At 40.0% G+C, this 18578-nt stretch overlaps 1 protein-coding gene across 1 annotated transcript in view; it reads left to right on the top strand.

Annotated features, from left to right (window-relative positions):
• PDE8B (phosphodiesterase 8B) overlaps window positions 1-18578 on the top strand; it is a 158862-nt gene that overhangs the window by 112685 nt on the left and 27599 nt on the right. The window contains exons 9-11 of the mRNA XM_077816308.1: window positions 3934-4022; window positions 4836-4896; window positions 13816-13867. Coding sequence (XP_077672434.1) covers window positions 3934-4022; window positions 4836-4896; window positions 13816-13867 — 202 coding nt within the window. The remainder of the gene's footprint in view (window positions 1-3933; window positions 4023-4835; window positions 4897-13815; window positions 13868-18578) is intronic.

Genomic DNA, 18578 nt, shown 5'->3' with positions numbered 1-18578 from the left:
AGGTAAATAATAAAATTACACAAAATATTCTATTTCTATACTGCCATGTTATGTTCTTCTGGACTGAAAATGTGACATGTCCCAGTTCTTCTGATAAATTACGTATGTGGGGCCAGACCTTGGTCCCTGCTCCACACAAAGGAGCTGGCAAACCTGAGAATCTGGGAGAAACCTCTGGGGAATCCTCTGGTGGCACAGGGCCACTGCTTCAATGATACCCATCTCCCAGTCCCCTTTATAAAGGGAATTCCTGTGCTCTGGTGATGTCCAGCTACCCTAATTGCCCTGTGGGCAGCTGGCACAAAGTGGAGCAGCCTACTTTATGCTAGGGGCTGGACTGCTAGTCAGCTGCCCCAGGATTGGGAGGCAAGGGGATGATAAATGTGGCTTAATGATGCCTTTTGTCCCTCTCGTCTCCCTGCTCCAAGCTACACCAAACACAGTGCAGGGACAACCCAGGATCTGGGATTAATCTTTAGTGTACCATTTAAAGTTCTTGTCTGTCTGTCTGGCCATGAAAATGGCATTTCCTACTACACTGTTCCAGGTGTGCCATATTCCAAAAGAGAGCTCATCTACAGATGCCAAAAGTGACTTCTCTTGTTCAGTTTTTGGCTACTCAGAGGCAACCAGCAAAGCTGACAGACCTTGTGGATTTCTTATTGTGGAGACGTCACTTTTGATCCAACCTGCACACATTGAAGTCAATAGGTGTTATGTTCTTCACTTAAATGGGAGAGATTCCGATCCACCCATAGCCCTAACCCCATGATTCCCTCCATGCGCAGACCCACTCCCAATCACTAGCCTGTGACTTCCAGAGTCTGCTCCTAGGGATACCAGAGAGCAGTGCTTGGTGGGGCCCTTAACTGCCAATGATCTGCAGGGAGGATGAGGATAAAAAGCAGGATTGTGAAAGGTCAGGATTTCCTAATGACTGAGCCTGTCTCACCGTTCAGGACTGGTGAAGAGACTAGTATGGGATCAGCACAGCAGGGTCTTAGGGAGGCAGACCAGACAGCTTCTGAGAACAGAAGTAGCAGGCAAATCTGACTGCTTCCGATACTGCCAACCTCAGATAGTCAAAAACCACGAGACAGGCTTAAAAAAAACCATGAGATTTTTAAAATAGTAATTTTTTAGGGGAGGGGGTGGAATTTTCCTTCTGTTTTTGAGCCTTTTTGGTCACATTTTCCAGACCGTCTCTACAATCATGAAGGATAGAACCTTTTAAATTAAAGTTGAGATTCTCATGTAATCACATGACTCTATCTTTAAGAAAAACAGAAGACATCACAAGACTTATGATAAATCATGAGAGTTAGCAACACTGCTGGCCTGTTGACTTTTCTTTGTTGGGCTAAAGTGGGTTCTGATGAATAAGGAGAGTAAGTCTTTGTTTAAAAGTTTAAATCGGCCTTATCCCTGAGATAGTGTTACTGTCTGTGTTTGTGTGAAATCTGGAATCTGTGGTCACTTTTTTTAGGTGGAGGAATCTTAAAAATAATGAGGCTCCTGAGGGTGGAAAGTGAAGGGAATTTCAAAATGAAATCACTTTTTAAAATGTTCCTACTGATGTTAGTTATTTAAAAAATACTGTGTTAAATTTAAGAGCATAATTCAATCATTAGTATGAAATAGAGGGATTTTCATCCCGCTTAAAATTCTAATCTAGAGCTAATTGAAAAAATTGAACTTTTTTCAACAGGAAAAGGGACTATTTTTTTCCGTAAGTGTCCTAAAAATTTCATTCTGGTTTTGTTTTTGTTTCTTTACGCAGTATAGAGCTGGCTGAAAAACCTTCCAGTTTTGAAAGGTGTTTAGTTTTTTGTTTGTTGGGCGGCGGAGTTGGAGTCCTTTTTTCATTACACATTTTTTTGCTTTTTTGTCTTGCATGATTTTTATCTTATTATGACCTTAAGTATGGAGCTGTTAGGGCATATCCATAATGTAATTCAGTCTGTAAAATGTGCAGTAAAGCATGTCACCAACAAATTCTGCCCCTTCCCTGTGCTGGTCTGAAGGGCCCTGGGTACAGTGGAAACAGGATAGAGGTGGAGCAGGATGCTGCCTGCCGTAGGTCAGTAGAGGGAAACACAGTAGGTATCTCTAGGAGAAATGGTAGGAATCAAATATAAATCTCATATAATTCCTTTTCAAAAGAAATGCATGGCTAACTTTCACACCACAATTATTTCTGTAAAATATGTGTCAAACATGGTGCTCTGAAAGGTTCTCCACTGATTATGATTTAAAAAATAATCATGGGTATATTATAGGGCTGTCAAGCGATTAAAAAAATTAATAGCACTGTGAAACAATAATAGAATACAATTTATTTAAATATTTTTGGATGTTTTTTACATTTTCAAATATAATGATTTCAATTACAACACAAAATACAAAGCATACAGTGCTCACTTTATTTTTGATTACAAGTATTTGCACTGTAAAAAAACAAAAGAAATAGTATTTTTCAATTCACCTAATACAAGTACTGTAGTGCAATCTCTTTATCATGAAAGTTGAACTTGCAAATTTAGAATTACGTACAAAAAAACCCTGCATTCAAAAATAAAACAATGTAAAATGTTAGAGCCTGCAAGTTCACTCAGTCCTCCTATTTGTTCAGCCAATCGCTCAGACAAACAAGTTTGTTTGCATTTACAGGAGATAATGCTGCCTTCTCCTTATTTAAAATGTCCCCTGAAAGCGAGAACAGGCATTTGCATGGCACCATTATAGCCGGTGTCACAAGATATTTACGTGCCAGATGTGCTAAAGATGCATATGTCCCTTCATGCTTCAACGACCATTCCAGAGGACATGCATCCATGCTGATGGCGGGTTCTGCTCAATAACAGTGCGGACTGGCGCATGTTCATTTTCATTATCTGAGTCAGATGCCACCAGCAGAAGGTTGATTTTCTTCTTTAGTGGTTCGGGTTCTGTAGTTTCCGTGTCAGTGTGTTGCTCTTTTAAGACTTCTGAAAGCATGCTCCACCCCTCGTCCCCCTCAGATTTTGGAAGGCACTTCAGATTCTTAAACCTTGGATCAAGTACTGTAGCTATCTATAGAAATCTCACATTGGTACCTTCTTTGCATTTTGTCAAATCTGCAGTGAAAGTGTTCTTAAAATGAACACATCTTGAGTCATCATCCGAGAGTGCTATAACATGAAATATATGACAGAATGCAGATGAAAACAGAGCAGGGGACATACAATTCTCCCCAACAAGTTCAGTCACAAATTAGTTTTTTAACGAGCGTCATCAGCATGGAAGCATGTCCTCTGGAATGGTGGCTGAAGCATGAAGGGGCATACGAATGGGGCATATCTGGCACATAAATACCTTGGCTACAAAAATGCCATGCAAATGCCTGTTCTCACTTTCTGGTGATATTGTAAATAAGAAGAGGGCAGCATTATCTCCTGTAAATGTAAACAAACTTGTTTGTCTTAGCGATTGGCTGAACAAGAAGTAGGACTGAGTGGATTTGTAGACACTAAAGTTTTACGTTGTTTTGTTTTTGAGTGCAGTTAACAAAAAAAATCTACATTTGTAAGTTGCACTTTCACAACAGAGATTGCACAACAGTACTTGTATGAGGTGAATTGAAAAATACTGTTTCTTTTGTTTATCATTTTTACAGTGCAAATATTTGCAATCAAAAATAATATACACTTTGATTTCAGTTACAACACAGAATACAATATATATGGAAAATGTAGAAAAACATCCAAAATATTTAATATATTTCAACTGATAGTCTATTGTTTAACAGTGTGATTAAAACTGTGATTAATCGTGATTAAGTTTTTTTGAGTTAATCGTGTGAGTTAACTGCAATTATTCGACAACACTAGTATATTATTTAATTTAATGTGACCCAAAGTATCCTTGAAAGCAGTTTTCATTACATTGATTTAGGAATGGCAAGGGGTTTACTATGCAAGAAGAAAATCAGGAGACAGTATCCAACAACATGTGAGGATAATACCGGTGATTGGTCAGGGAGGGTAAGTTACACAAAAGGTACACTTTATTTTGTGTAGTGTGTTAACCAAACTATTTTATGTCCCCAGCGACCTTGGTATGGAAACCCCAATGTGCTCATTAATAGAGTGACATAGATAAATGTACAATAAGCTATTGCTTATTCTTTGTTTTCTGCCTAGGGAATCAATAACAAATTATCAAAGCTGAACACTCGGGGGTGAAATTCTGTGATGTACATCCATTGCAGCCCCACTGAAGTCAATGCAATTACTCGTTGTGTACGTCAGCGCAGATTGTGGCTCAAAGAATTGCATGTAAAACTGGGGGGAGGGGGAAGAGGAGAAATAGCAATTATAATGAAGTGTAACAATGTCACTAATACAGAAAACTGCAAATCCAATGTTTAGGTGAACACTACATAAAAAGAATAAAAACAACTTTTAAAATTACCTTCTTAAAAATCCAAACAGACTGTGAACAATTCATGGGGATCAATAGTCTGAGTAAAGGCTTCCCATTCCGCTCATCATGCATGCACATGCTTGGATGTACTCATAATTGCAGCGTATTATGCACAGGGTTAAATTCTTCCTTCAGATGTGCATATGCACCTACCACAGGAGTTAATGACATGAGGATCCAAGGGCAGAACTTGGCTATGAAATATAACGAATGCTCTTCACCTGGTAATATGTTTTATGCTTTTGGTTTTCATATATGGTCACTAAGGTCTGCTTTAGACAGCAGTGCTGATAGTGTGTTAATGTAATCATGTCGTTTCGCTTCTGACTTAACCATTCCATTGAATAACAATCAATTATTTGTGTTGTTAGGAAAATTAGACATTTTGTGTCCATCAAGAAGCTGTGCTGTACCAATGAAAACAATAAACAGGTACTGTATTTCCTTTGTAATGTGTAATATGTCTGTGTTATCAGGCCTTTTCATTAACCTTTTGCCACTTTTCCCTTTACAATTGGTATAGAAGACAACTTCTAAAACAAAAAGATAAAGTCAGATACTCTTTAAAAATGTTGATGTACCCTTATTTGAACAAGCAAGAAGACTTCTGTATTTACTTTAAGAACAGCTTTTTCTAGTCAGCCACGCTTTATATTACATAGGGCCACACTCTGCGCTGGCTGGTACGGTGAATGGGAACAGAGATCTGTGCTCTCCTGAAGCATGAATCTAGCCATCCAGAGCATGATTTGATGGTTCAGGCCTTGGGGATGCATTCTAGAGTTCTCCTTGCTGCCCCTTTGAACTAGAGCTGTGTGCCCCAGCTAAAGACATCAGCACACACAGTAACAAGCTAGGGAGCTAGATCCTTCTCTAACCTGCAACCTGGGGGGGGATGTGCTGACAGGTAAACTAGGCCTTCTTCTAGGCCTAGGGTATACTTGGAAAATGTACCATGTTAGAAAATATGCTAACTATAACCCATTTGAACTAGCACAGTGTTAAATATATTTTTGCTCTTAATGTGGACAAAGACAGTTGTGCAGAAAAGCCAGTCCTGGTTAACTCTTACTCTTAACTATTACGATGTGCTTCACCCATATCAATACACTGTCTGACAACTTCTGCCCTTGGATGAAATAAAGATATGTTCTAGAGGGCAGACTTTGCCCTATCAGTTAAAATTAAGCCCTCTGGACAAAATCCTGCCTGCTTCCATGGCGCTAAAAGGGAAGGGGTGAATGATGAGAGAGGTTAGAGAAATGTAATTTTCAGTGAGGTGTGCCTGAGGTTTTCTATATATTGCATACTCACCAATAAAAAACAGTGTATACACACCTGATCTTGCTAATGCAGAAATAAGCAAGAAAAAGTTGAAGCCATGTGTATAAAGTGACAGTAAAGGACATAATTTAAAAACAACACCAACAAAATCCTGTGTGGTTCATTTTTGTTTTTCTGTAGTCTTCAGTCTCTCTGTTCATTGACCTGGTCAACACAAGTGAGTTAAAAATATATGGAAAAGTGTACATATAAAACCTTCTTGTATATAAAACCTTGGATCTAAAACTGAATTAACATTGAGCATATTATAGGCAGAGCTGGCAGCAGCATCTATTATTAAGGTTTTGATTTCTGATATTTGAATAGTTATTTGAAAACAAAGGCCACCTCAGCCTTCAAGCTAATTAGCCTGGGCAGACCCTGACACCCCTTTGCATCTCCCTTGACATGTTACTTCAGGAGGGCTCTACAAGGCTGCTGGGGTCTGCCCTCGAGGTTTGAGGATCAAGGCCTAAAAGAAAGCATCAACCATGGAGGGTTAAAGGACCTACGAAAAAAACAAGCTAAGGCCATTATGTTCAAGTGAAGTTAGATAAAGCTTGCTTTGATCAATAGAAAATTTAATTCTTTTCTTACAAAACTGTGGTTAATTAGCTAGTCTTTTGAATTCACAACTAAGAACCTCTCTTGTTTGTACCAGGATGTTAAGCACGCTACGATATTGAAGGAAATTTCAAAAGAAGTTTTTATTGAGATTGCAGGCTCATTGGGGCTGGGAATGTGTCCTTAGGTAGGGCCACAAATTCAAACAGCTCTTTATAAAAATAGACTATTTTGAAATAATAAGTTGAGAGGAATGATTTTGTTCACTGGTTTCAGACATTGCAGATTTGCACCCTCTGGTGGCACAGATAGGTTTAAAAAAGGGAAGGCAAGATCCAGCTTAGGCTGTTACAAGCATAACTGAATTTTTTGTGCCAACTTCTGTGTTTGTTCAGCATTAGTATGGTAGACTGAAAATTCATTTGTAGCCTCAGGAAAAATAAAATTGAATCCTTTATTGAATTAAATGGAAGTAAAAAATAAAATTATTACAATGTCTCATGTGTTGTTTAATTAGATGTTAAATTAAAATATTTTTTCTGCCCCTACACTTTTAATTTTCAATATGGTGCAGGATTTCTATTGAAAATACATCAGTATGTTGTAAAAGTAGTCAAGGGGAAAGCTGAAGGCTAGGTGTGTGGCAGTTTGGGGGTTTGGCATCCAGGAAAGTATGAGGAGGCAGTTTTGGGATTGTGGGTTTAGAATATTCTGAGATGATTCTGTCAAACTGATCAGGAATGAAATAGCTAACAAATGGCTTGTATACATTAAGGATTTTTGGCACCGGTCAGCAATCTCTAGGTAAGATGGGCTGCGCTGGTGTAAAGTGACTCTTTACCAAAGTGTAAAGTGGGTGTATCCTTAATGTTGATGAGCCTAACGTTGACATTTAAATTGTTTCGTTTTGGAACTAACAAACCATTCAGATACATGGGGCATCCCCATAGTTTTCAGACTCTTGTGCAGATTTAGGAAGACAACACTGCTCGTTTATTTCATTTGATATTTACATTGACAGCTTCTTTGATGTGTGATTAATACAGTATTCAAATTCACAAAATAAGATACCACTCGCTGTGCAGATGTTCCCTGTCTGATCCTGTGTTGCCTGGTTCTCCAGGGAGCTTCACTGTATCCATGGTCTCTGCTAGGCTCCTTGGGCTTGGTTCCTGTTTAATTGGGATCCAAACACCAGTCATAATTGGCACCAAAATGAGACCTCACGCACAGAAAATTGTGCTGACCTGGGACCCACCCTCTCCTTTTCACATGAGGAATGAAACAGTTAACAGTGTTGTCATTTAAATGGTCAGCAGGCACAGGAGTAAATGCCGAGATTGGTAGATTTTAAAGCCAGACAGTACATTGCGATCATCTGGTCTGACCTCCTGCATAACACAGGCCTTAAAATTTCCCTGAATTAATTCCTGTTTGAACTAGAGCATATCTTTTAGAAAAACATCCAGTCTTGACTTAAATATTTTCGGTGATGGAGAATCTACCCCGACCCTTGGTAAGGGTCTAATGGTGAACTACCCTCACTGAATGGGTCAGTTCATTCTTCTCAGCGCTATTTTCTTGGTTCTTAAGTCGGACTCGTCTCTGCAGTGGTTACCCCAGGTGCACGTTTTTGAGATTCTTCATAACCATAACAGCTAGAGACTTACTTTTGTTAAAATGAAAGCTGAGATTATGGAAAGCAAGATATCAGCACTTCTCTAAAGCTAGCCAAGGCATATGGTCACACACTGCACCTAGCACGACTGGCGATAAGGGGGCATGTTCAGTTAGCTTGCAGGCATGAGAGCAGGTACTAGGAGAAAGCGCATGCTGCTACCTTTTGAAACAGCAGTAACATGCGCTGTGTAGTGTGGTGCCTCCAAGTTTCACTGAGCTGTCTTGTCCTGTGTAGAGATCATGGCTCTGCAGATCCCCACGTACCTTTTAGTGTTGTGCTCCCCACCAGTGTGCCTCATATTGGTAGATTTTTGCCTGATGATGAGGTACCTAGATGAACTTCTTACTTGCTGAGCTGTACAACACTGAATGACCAAACTGAGGGATTATGGGTACGTTAATAAAATTTGGGCCAGAACAGTGACCCAGCATCAAAAATAAATCGCTGGACTTTGGGGGCATTTGTTCAATTCCTGTAATCCAATTATGGTCAGAAAGGGCAATTTGTTCCTAAAAGCAAGATCAGCAATTGACTGGGCTGGATTTTGCTGTCCGTTCAAGTCTGCAGTAACTCCACTGGAGTTGTCATAAGTCTATAATGTATGAATCCATCTACAGTTCAAGCACAGTTCATGGTCTTAATATCAAATGGTTTTTATTGCTGAGAGAGTCACTGGTGAAACAAAGGCCTTTAATTATGGAATAAATGAGTCCCAGCATTTAGTCACATTATTACGGGATGGTGTTCTGCGTAGTATCTTGGATGGGTACCTGCTTGGGGTGGCTAGCCTCACTCACAGCTTGCACCACTATTTACGCTCTGTTTTGTGCACACTAGCTCAATCAGAGCTAGCGCAGGTATGTCGCCTCATGCTGGAATGACATCGTGTGACATTCCTGGGGTCCTCAGGTTGTGAGGCACCTCACCACCCCCTGCCCTTGGTGTGAAGCAGTCTTGTCTGTGCCTTCTGTGGTTCAACTCCCTGAAACCACCGGGCTCTGGCAGCACAAGCCCTGACTTCCATGTCTCTGCAGACCTCACCCTCTCTGTGCAGGCTAGTGATAGGCACACACCAACCCCCGAGTCCTTGGAGTGGTCCCTACTGTATGCAGCCCATGTCACAGGACGCTCAGAAATGACCAGGTAAGCTGTCCCTGGAGGAATAGTACACACGCAGCTTGACTGGTACCACTCAGGGTCAGGTCCTTTATAACAGCATAACTCGAATATATTTATAGTTTATTATTAAGGATTAAGTTTTAAGAGATAGTGAGTAAGGATAATGAGTGGAAACAAAAAGGGTTACAGATATAACATAAAACACAATCCTTATCAGTGCTTATCTTTCCTGTTTAATAACGTAGATTTCCCCCTAAGGGGTTAAACGTTTGTTTGATAGAGCTGCACTTTGTCAGCCTTGAAAACAGGACACCTGGCAACCCTAGCCCATTGTGAAATAATACAATGCTTAATTTACATGTCAGTTGCTAGATGGACAAACACTCCTGGTCTGAGTGAAAACCTGTCTCTGCTGGTGACTCATATCTTGATACAGACACTCAGGATATATTTTCAGTACATATACACAACCCCTTAAATATCATCCCTACATACATCACACAATATTATTAACCAGCATGATCCTGGCTTTCATTTAAGATCTTACACAACACTCTTTATGAATAAATACTATGAAAGCAATATGTTAGCTGTAGGAGTTTGTCAGGCCTGCTAGGAGTTGCTGTTACATGACAGTGAATCCCTTGCCAGCTGGGATTCAGGAGTTCTGAGGGTCCTGAGGGTCACACACCGCCAGCTCCAAGTGAAAATATACCCTAAAACTGCTTGCATTTAACACTTCAGACTTTACACACAGACACACACACCTTCTTAAATTCTAATGCATTGTCCACTTTTTTTAAAATGTGAAAATAAATTACATTTGTTTTTTGCCATTTGTTACACTTTATCAGGGATAAAAGAAAAGGAGTACTTGTGGCACCTTAGAGACTAACCAATTTATTTGAGCATAAGCTTTCGTGAGCTACAGCTCACTTTATCAGGGATGTCATTTTAGATAAGGTTTCTACGTGGTAGTCTCTATGGTATGTATTTGTACATCAGACTTGTCACAGAGAAAAAATATATGAAGGATTTGTGCATAGAAAACTTTATTTCTGGGTACAAGATTATAGTAAAGACTGTAGTATAGTAAAGATTTGTGAATGGGAATTCATTACTCATGCTTAAAAAGAAACACAGTCAATACATGCTTTGTTGGGTTGGGGGCCTTGTAGTATCCAGCCTGATGTTCAAATTCCCACCTGCCTCTCCCCTAGCAACCAATTGGCTCAACATTAAATGTGTAATCTCCCTTCTTTCTTTCAGGCCAGCTGGGAGAATTCTTGCCTGCAGGGGGAGGAAGGGCTGAGGGAAGGGGAAATGTATTCAGAACTAGTATCTGTCTTTTACTGGGGCACTGACAGGAATAGTGGATGGAGGCTTCCTGTTAAACAGAGTGACCACTGATGTGTCCCCCGCAATTGTGCAGTAAAGAGAGAAGAGATAGTTAAGGGGTGACTTGATCACAATGTATAAATATTTGTATGGGAAACAAATTTAATAATGGAAGAGCCTTCTCCTTTGCAGACAAAGGTATAACACAATCCAATGGCTGGAAGTTGAAGCTGGACAAATTCAAACAAGAAATAAGATGCACGTTTTTAACAATGAGGGTCATTAATCAGTGGAACAATTAACCAAGGGTTGTGGTGGAGTCTTCATCACTAGACACTTTAAAATCAAGATTGGATGTTTTTCTGAAAGGTGTACTCAAGTTCAAATAGGAATGAATTCACCCAAGTCCTATGGCCTGTGTGATGCAGGTGATCAGATTAGAGTATCACAGTGCTCACCTTTGTCTGTATAGTCTAGGAATTTGATTCCCTAAGGGTTCAAACTATTCCCCAGAGAACTTTCAGTTTGAGCCCACAGCAGCTGCTTTTGCGTACACTGTAGCAGTGGGATGTGCGCGGTAAACATCACCTCGACATTGCCATGAAGCTTGTCAAAACTCCTTGAATTATTTTTTAGCCAAAAAAAAGCCTTATCTCCCTGCCACAGAAATTTTTGTGAAAAACATTTGATAGTTGTTAAATATCTCACATGCTTTCATTGATACAACATTTGACGTGGCATCATTTCACACCATACTTTGCCATGGCATATTGCTTTAGGCCATAACAAAAACCTAACCCAGCAAAACCTTCTTTGATCAAAGGATATCCTGTTTAGGCTATTGTAACCCTTTCTGGCATTATTCATTCTGAATAACCATTGTGAAATAGTTTGCTCCTTGCTCCTGTTTCTGCCTCTTCTCCCCCACCCCTTCTTTTCAATGTGGTGGATGTGAACAATTAAGCAGGCTCTATCCCTCATTTGGGGCCCGTGCTGCCACCTGCACCCACAGAGACTCATACCTTACTATAGGTTTCAGAGTAGCAGCCGTGTTAGTCTGTATCCATAAAAAGAAAAGGAGTACTTGTGGCACCTTAGAGACTAACAAATTTATTAGAGCATAAGCTTTTGTGAGCTTATTAAATTAAATAAATGTGTTAGTCTCTAAGGTGCCACAAGTACTCCATACCTTACTATGTAAGTAGTCCTATTGATGGGACTGCTCGCAGAGGGCAATGAGGCAGGCCCTGTGGAGCCCAGGTGACTGCGCAAACTACTCCTATAATGGTGTAAACTATGTCATGCCCTTGCAGTACATTTTGTGGGCATAAGGCATGGGAATGGCTTCTATTGTACCCCCCAAGGACGTAAAAGGGACAGATTTGGCATTACAACCCAGAGGGGCCTACAGCGATTCTAGAAATTCTTGGGAAAGTCTGTCTTCACTTGTATTGTGAAGCTTTGAGCGGCCCTGTCTCCTCGGAGTGGCTGGGGATGCTCTAGCACTGTCCTTGGGCTCACCTCTCTTGTCCCAAAAGGATACTGAGGGTTAGCTGACCATTTGTCCTGTGTGAGCTGCCACATTCCTTGGTTAATGCAGCTGGCAGGGCAAACTGCTGCAGTTGTGGACGACACAGGTTAAAACACTTGAGATGTACATGCTACTAGCCGCTGCTGACCTAGGGTATGTTGACAGTGTCCATTTGCATATACCCATTGCTTTCTTTGGTTACTCCTCCTTCATTTGTATATTGCAGCATGCTATGTTAGACAGACCGTATGCAGGCTGCTCAGGGCTAGGTGCAGCCCCACATGATTCCCTCTAACTCAGAGGTAGCAAGTCAGGTGACGTACCAACTCACTACCATAAACGTCTTGCTCCTGCAGAACCTAATGCACGGGCATAGGGTGGATGATGCGTTTGTTCAGAGTAGGGTACTAATCACCATGAGCAAGGGTGGCAAAACTGAGCTCTTAGTTAGAACTCTGTGAATAACTGGTTGGGGGTTTTTTTGGTTTGCTGGCTGAACCAAAAAAATGGTCCTGGGTGAATTTGTTTTGGGTCACACAAGATGTTTTGGTTTTGAGTTTAATCTTTTAAAAATTATAGTAAAATTCAAAATTAATAGTAGTTTCTAATCGAAACATCAAAATGTTTCATTTTGAAAACACTGAAATGTTTTGATTCTTTCAAAAAAAAAAAACAACAAACTTTGGGGGTGCGGGTCTGGGTAGGTGACCAAACATTTTGGTGAATTCACACAATGTTTCAGTTAACCTAAATCTGTATTTTTGAGCAAAAAATGGTTTGGACAGACAACTTCACTCAGCTCTACTACTAGTGTGACTAGAGTAAAATACAATGTCCAACTATTATTTTAATGAGGGGCTCTAACAAACTTTCCCCTTTAGTGTTTGATTAGCCGCATATAAAGAAAGGTGTGCATGCCTGTAGAGAGGAGGGTTCTGAGACTGAGCGATCTGTTCACTTGTTATCCCACTTCAGCAAAAATACTTTCTAAAATCCATAACCAAAGAATGAGACAACATGATGTGACAATTTAATTCTGTTACGTCTATTCTGCCTGAGAAGTGTACACTTTATTCCTGGAAACAAACAGAGCATATTACAGAGTAGTGTTCAATCTGTGTAATTTGAAATCTGGTGTTTATGTGAAAACATAATAAGGAAGTGATGATATCTTGCCCAAGAAGAGAGAAATATTTAAACACAGAGAGTGGAGCAATCTGGTGCACTCCAGTGGCAAAAAGGAAAAAAAGATCTTAATAATCCTATGATCAATGAAGATGATAAAACATTATCCAGGAACATGTAGCAAACTTCATCAGAATCAGGGAATTTCCCCACCCAAGGGATTTTTCACAAGGCCAGTGCATCACTGGTCCTTGAAAATGGATTTGTAAAATTGGTTTATACAGTACCAGGAAATCAGTTTTTAAATTACAGTAGAGTAGGCAAAAAGTACCTGATATTTTTTTACTTTTTATTGAGGGAAGTCAGTATTTCAGGGTGACTGACTTAGAAAACACAATTAAAAATGAATGTCTGTTCCCTTACAGTCACAGGCCTCAAACAGAAAAGCACTCATAATGCATAAAAGCACAACAGTATTTGTAATTTCCTGTGCCGTGTGCTTGTGGCCTCTCCAATTGTTGCTCTTTCTTCTTAAAATGCAGTTATATCTATAGAATCTTTTTTAAAACATTCTTGCAAATAATTGGAAAGTGCTTGTTGAGGATCATATTGAATGTAACCCTTTAAAATGTTTTCTTTTTTATATATTTTACTCTTGGTACAACTTCAGCTCTACAAGATTCATCGTGATGAGAAGTATGCAGGAGACAATTCACAGGCAGGTTAGAATATGATCATTTATCTACATACGCTTCTTCATTTTAAAAAAAATGAGGCCAGATTCTTCGCTAGTATAGATCAGTGTAGCTCCATTCTGTTCAGTCCAGTGGTGTTCCCCCATCAGAGAAGCTGGCCCATGACTGACTGAGGCCAATTGGCAATGTACTGCTAAACAACGTGTATCACTTATAAACAAGTTTTGAGTAATAGTCCCCACTTTTATATTACCTTTATTTTATGGCATAGAGCACTTAGCTGGTGCTCAGAGTTAAAATACAACAGTTGTAGGTGTATTTAACAGTGGGTCAGATCTTTAGCTGGTATAAATTGGCATAGATCTACGGCCTGAACTGAAGGGTGCTATACTGATTTATGCCAATGGAGGATTTGGCCTAAAACCTTCCAAATTAGGACCATTTTAGGACAAGTTAGGCTGGAAGAAAAGCAAATGGGTCACTAAAACTTGTCTATGTATGGCTGACTCTCCTCTAAAGAGCCAGTTCTGGTGTATTCTTGGTGTTGTGAATGAGATGTTGTTGAATACAGGACTGAAAGTTGGGAATTTCTGCTTTCTAATTCCTAATCCAACATTGGTTCCTTTGCTTGCATTTCTTAGGTTTCCTACCCCATGTCATGTTGTTTGGTTACAAGCTAAATTGTATTCATTTTAACTACTTTTCAACTTTCCTTTACATCATTTAAGGACAGTTAAAATTTAATCATGAATGAAATGGAAGATGCATTCATTATGCAAAGAGTCCTGTGGCACCTTATAGACTAACAGACGTATTGGAGCATAAGCTTTCGTGGGTGAATACCCACTTCGTCGGATGCTTGTAGTGGAAGTTTCCAGAGGCAGGTATAAATATGCAAGCAAGAATCAGGCTAGGAATAACAAGGTTAGTTCAGTCAGGGAGGATGAGGTCCTCTCCTAGCAGTTGAGGTGTGAACACCAAGAGAGGAGAAACTGCTTTTGTAGTTGGCTAGCCATTCACAGTCTTTGTTTAATCCTGAGCTGATGGTGTCAAATTTGTAAATGAACTGAAGCTCAGCAGTTTCTCTTTGAAGCAGTTACTTGTAATTTCCATGTAAGTAAGTTACATACATAAAAGGTTGTTACAAGGAGGAGGGAGAAGAATTGTTCTTGTTAACCTCTGAGGATAGGACAAGAAGCAATGGGCTTAAATTGCAGCAAGGGAGGTTTCAGTTGGACATTAGGAAAAACTTCCTAACTTTCAGGGTGGTTAAGCACTAGAATAAATTGCCTAGGGAGATTGTGGAATCTTAATTGTTGGAGATTTTCAAGAGCAGGTAAAACAAACACCTGTCACGGATGGTCTAGATAATATTTTGTCCTACCTTGAGTGATGGGGACTGGACTAGAAGACCTCTTGAGGTCTCTTCCAGTCCTATGATTCTGATTTTGTACATCTAGTCTCCCTGCAGAAAGTCATCATGTTCAAGTTCTCAGCCAAAAGTTTGTCACAAAAGTTATTCAATGTATCCCAGTATCCCGGGGAAGTGGGAGAAGGAAATAAAGCTAAGACATTCACTTTTTTAGAAAACATGCACTATTATGTAATAAAAGTATTTTATCTGAGGAGGAAGAGGCACAAGATCAGTTTTTAGGGTTGTAAACATCTTTTATTGATCGAAATGATCTGCCATTTTAAACCAATAATAGCAGGTGGGTGAACAAACAGGTGGGGAGAAGGGATGATGGTATAGCAGCATGCACAGTTTGTAGGTGTAATAACCCAGTCAGCAGCAGTAATCACAACTAGTAGCAAGACTAGTAGCAAGACAGAGGAGCTGGGATCTTGATCCCTCAGTGCAACTCAATAAATTCAGGAGAGTGGCTTTCAAACTTTCACCACTGTGAAAACCCTTGTTACCTTCTTGTACAGGAAATTTTGGGATTTTAAAGTAATCTTGGACCTCTAACGGGAAAAAGCTACTCTCAGGGCTTGTGTACACTAGATATGCTAGAGTAGGAGAGCTGACACAGTGAAGACTCTACCTACGTCAACAGGAGAGTTTTCATAGATTCATAGATATTAAGGTCAGAAGGAACCATTATGATCATCTAGTCTGACCTGCACAATGCAGGGCCACAGAATCTCACCTACCCACTCCTGCAATAAACCTCTCACATATGTCTGAGCTATTGAAGTCCTCAAATCATGGTTTAAAGACTTCAAGGAGCAGAGAATCCTCCAGCAAGTGACCCGTGCCCATGCTACAGAGGAAGGTGATAAACCTCCAGGGCCTCTTCCAATCTGTCCTGGAGGAAAATTCCTTCCTGACCCCAGATATGGCGATCAGCTGAACCCTGAGCATGTGGGCAAGATTCACCAGCCAGATACCCAGGAAAGAATTCTCTGTAGTAACTCAGATCCCACCCCATCTAACATCCCATCACAGGCCTTTGGGCCTATTTACCATGAATATTTTAAAAGATCAATTAATTGCCAAAATCATATTATCGCATCATACCATCTCCTCCATAAACTTATCGAGTTTAATCTTAAAGCCAGATAGGTCTTTTGCCCCCACTGCTTCCCTTGGAAGGCTATTCCAAAACTTCACTCCTCTGATGGTTAGAAACCTTCGTCTAATTTCAAGTCTAAACTTCCCAATGACCAGTTTATATCCATTTGTTCTTGTGTGCACATTGGTACTGAGCTTAAATAATTCCTCTCCCTCTCCGGTATTTATCCCTCTGATATACTTATAGAGAGCAATCATATCTCCCCTCAACCTTCTTTTGGTTAGGCTAAACAAGCCAAGCTCCTTGAGTCTTCTTTCATAAGACAGGTTTTCCATTCCTTGGATCATCCTAGTAGCCCTTCTCCGTACCTGTTCCAGTTTGAATTCATCCTTCTTAAATATGGGAGACCAGAACTACACACAGTATTCCAGGTGAGGTCTCACCAGTGCCTTGTATAACGGTACTAAAAGCTCCTTATCTCTACTGAAAATATGTCGCCTAATGCATCCCAAGACCACATTAGCATTTTTCACGGCCATATCACATTGGCGGCTCATAGTCATCCTGTGATCAACCAATACTCCAAGGTCCTTCTCCTCCTCCGTTACTTCTAATTGATGCGTCCCTAGCTTATAACTAAAATTCTTGTTATTAATCCCTAAATGCATGACCTTACACTTCTCACTATTAAATTTCATCCTATTACTATTACTCCAGTTTACAAAGTCATCCAGATCTTCCTGTATGATATCCCTGTCTCTCTCTAAATTGGCAATACTTCTCAGCTCTATCATCCGCAAACTTTATTAGCACACTCCCACTTTTTGTGCCGAGGTCAGTAATAAAAAGATTAAATAAGATTGGTCCCAAAAACGATCCGTGAGGAACTCCACTGGTAACCTCCCTCCAGCCTGACAGTTCACCTTTCAGTATGACCCCCTGTAGTCTCCCTGTTAACCAATTCCTTATCCACCTTTCAATTTTCATATTGATCCCCATCTTTTCCAATTTAACTAATAATTCCCCATGTGGCACAGTATCAAATACCTTACTGAAATCTAGGGTAAATTAGATCTGCTGCGTTTCCTTTGTCTAAAAAAATCTGTTACTTTCTCAAAGAAGGAGATCAGGTTGGTTTGACACGATCTACCTTTTTGTAAAACCATGTTGTATTTTGTCCCATTTACCATTGACCTCAATGTCCTTAACTACTTATTCCTTCAAAAATTTTTCCAAGTCCTTTCATTCTACAGATGTCAAACTAACAGGCCTGTAGTTACCCGTATCACTTTTTTCCCCTTTCTTAAAAATAGGAACTATGCTAGCAATTCTCCAATCATACGGTACAACCCCTGAGTTTACAGATTCATTAAAAATTCTTGCTAATGGGCTTGCAATTTCATGTGCCAATTCCTTTAATATTCTTGGATGAAGATTATCTGGGCCGCCCGATTTAGTCCCATTAAGCTGTTCGAGTTTCGCTTCTACCTCAAATATGGTAATATCTACCTCCATATCCTCATTCCCATTTGTCATGCTACCATTATCCCCAAGATCCTCATTAGCCTTATTAAAGACTGAGGCAAAGTATTTGTTTAGATATTGGGCCATAGCTAGATTATCCTTAACCTCCACTCCATCCTCAGTGTTTAGCGGTCCCACTTCTTCTTTCTTTGTTTTCTTCTTATTTATATGGCTATAGAACCTTTTGGTTTTAATTCCCTTTGCAAGGTCCAACTCTACTTGACTTTTAGCCAGTCTCACTTTATCCCTACATGTTCTGACCTCAATAAGGTAGCTTTCCTTGCTGATCCCTCCCTTCTTCCACTCCCTGTATGCTTTCTGCTTTTTCTTAATTACCTCTCTGAAATGCTTGCTCATCCAGCTTGGTCTACAACTCCTGCCTATGAATTTTTTCCCCTTTCTTGAGATGCAGGCTTCCAAAAGCTTCTGCAGCTTTGACTTAAAGTAATCCCAGGCCACTTCTGCCTTTAGATCCATAAGTTCTTCAGTCCAATCCACTTCCCTAACTAATTTCCTTAATTTTTGAAAGTCAGCCCTTTTGAAATCAAAAACCCTAGTCGCAGATTTATTTTTGTTAATCCTTCCATTCAGTTTGAACTGAATTAGCTCATGCTCACTTGAACCAAGGTTGTCCCCTACAAACATTTCTTCTATGAGGTCCTCCCTACTCACCAAAACCAAACCTAAAATGGTATCCC

This window comes from Eretmochelys imbricata, chromosome 5 (genome assembly GCF_965152235.1).
Source record: "Eretmochelys imbricata isolate rEreImb1 chromosome 5, rEreImb1.hap1, whole genome shotgun sequence".
NCBI classification, from domain to species: Eukaryota; Metazoa; Chordata; order Testudines; family Cheloniidae; genus Eretmochelys; species Eretmochelys imbricata.
This window is presented reverse-complemented; position numbering and strand designations above follow the sequence as displayed.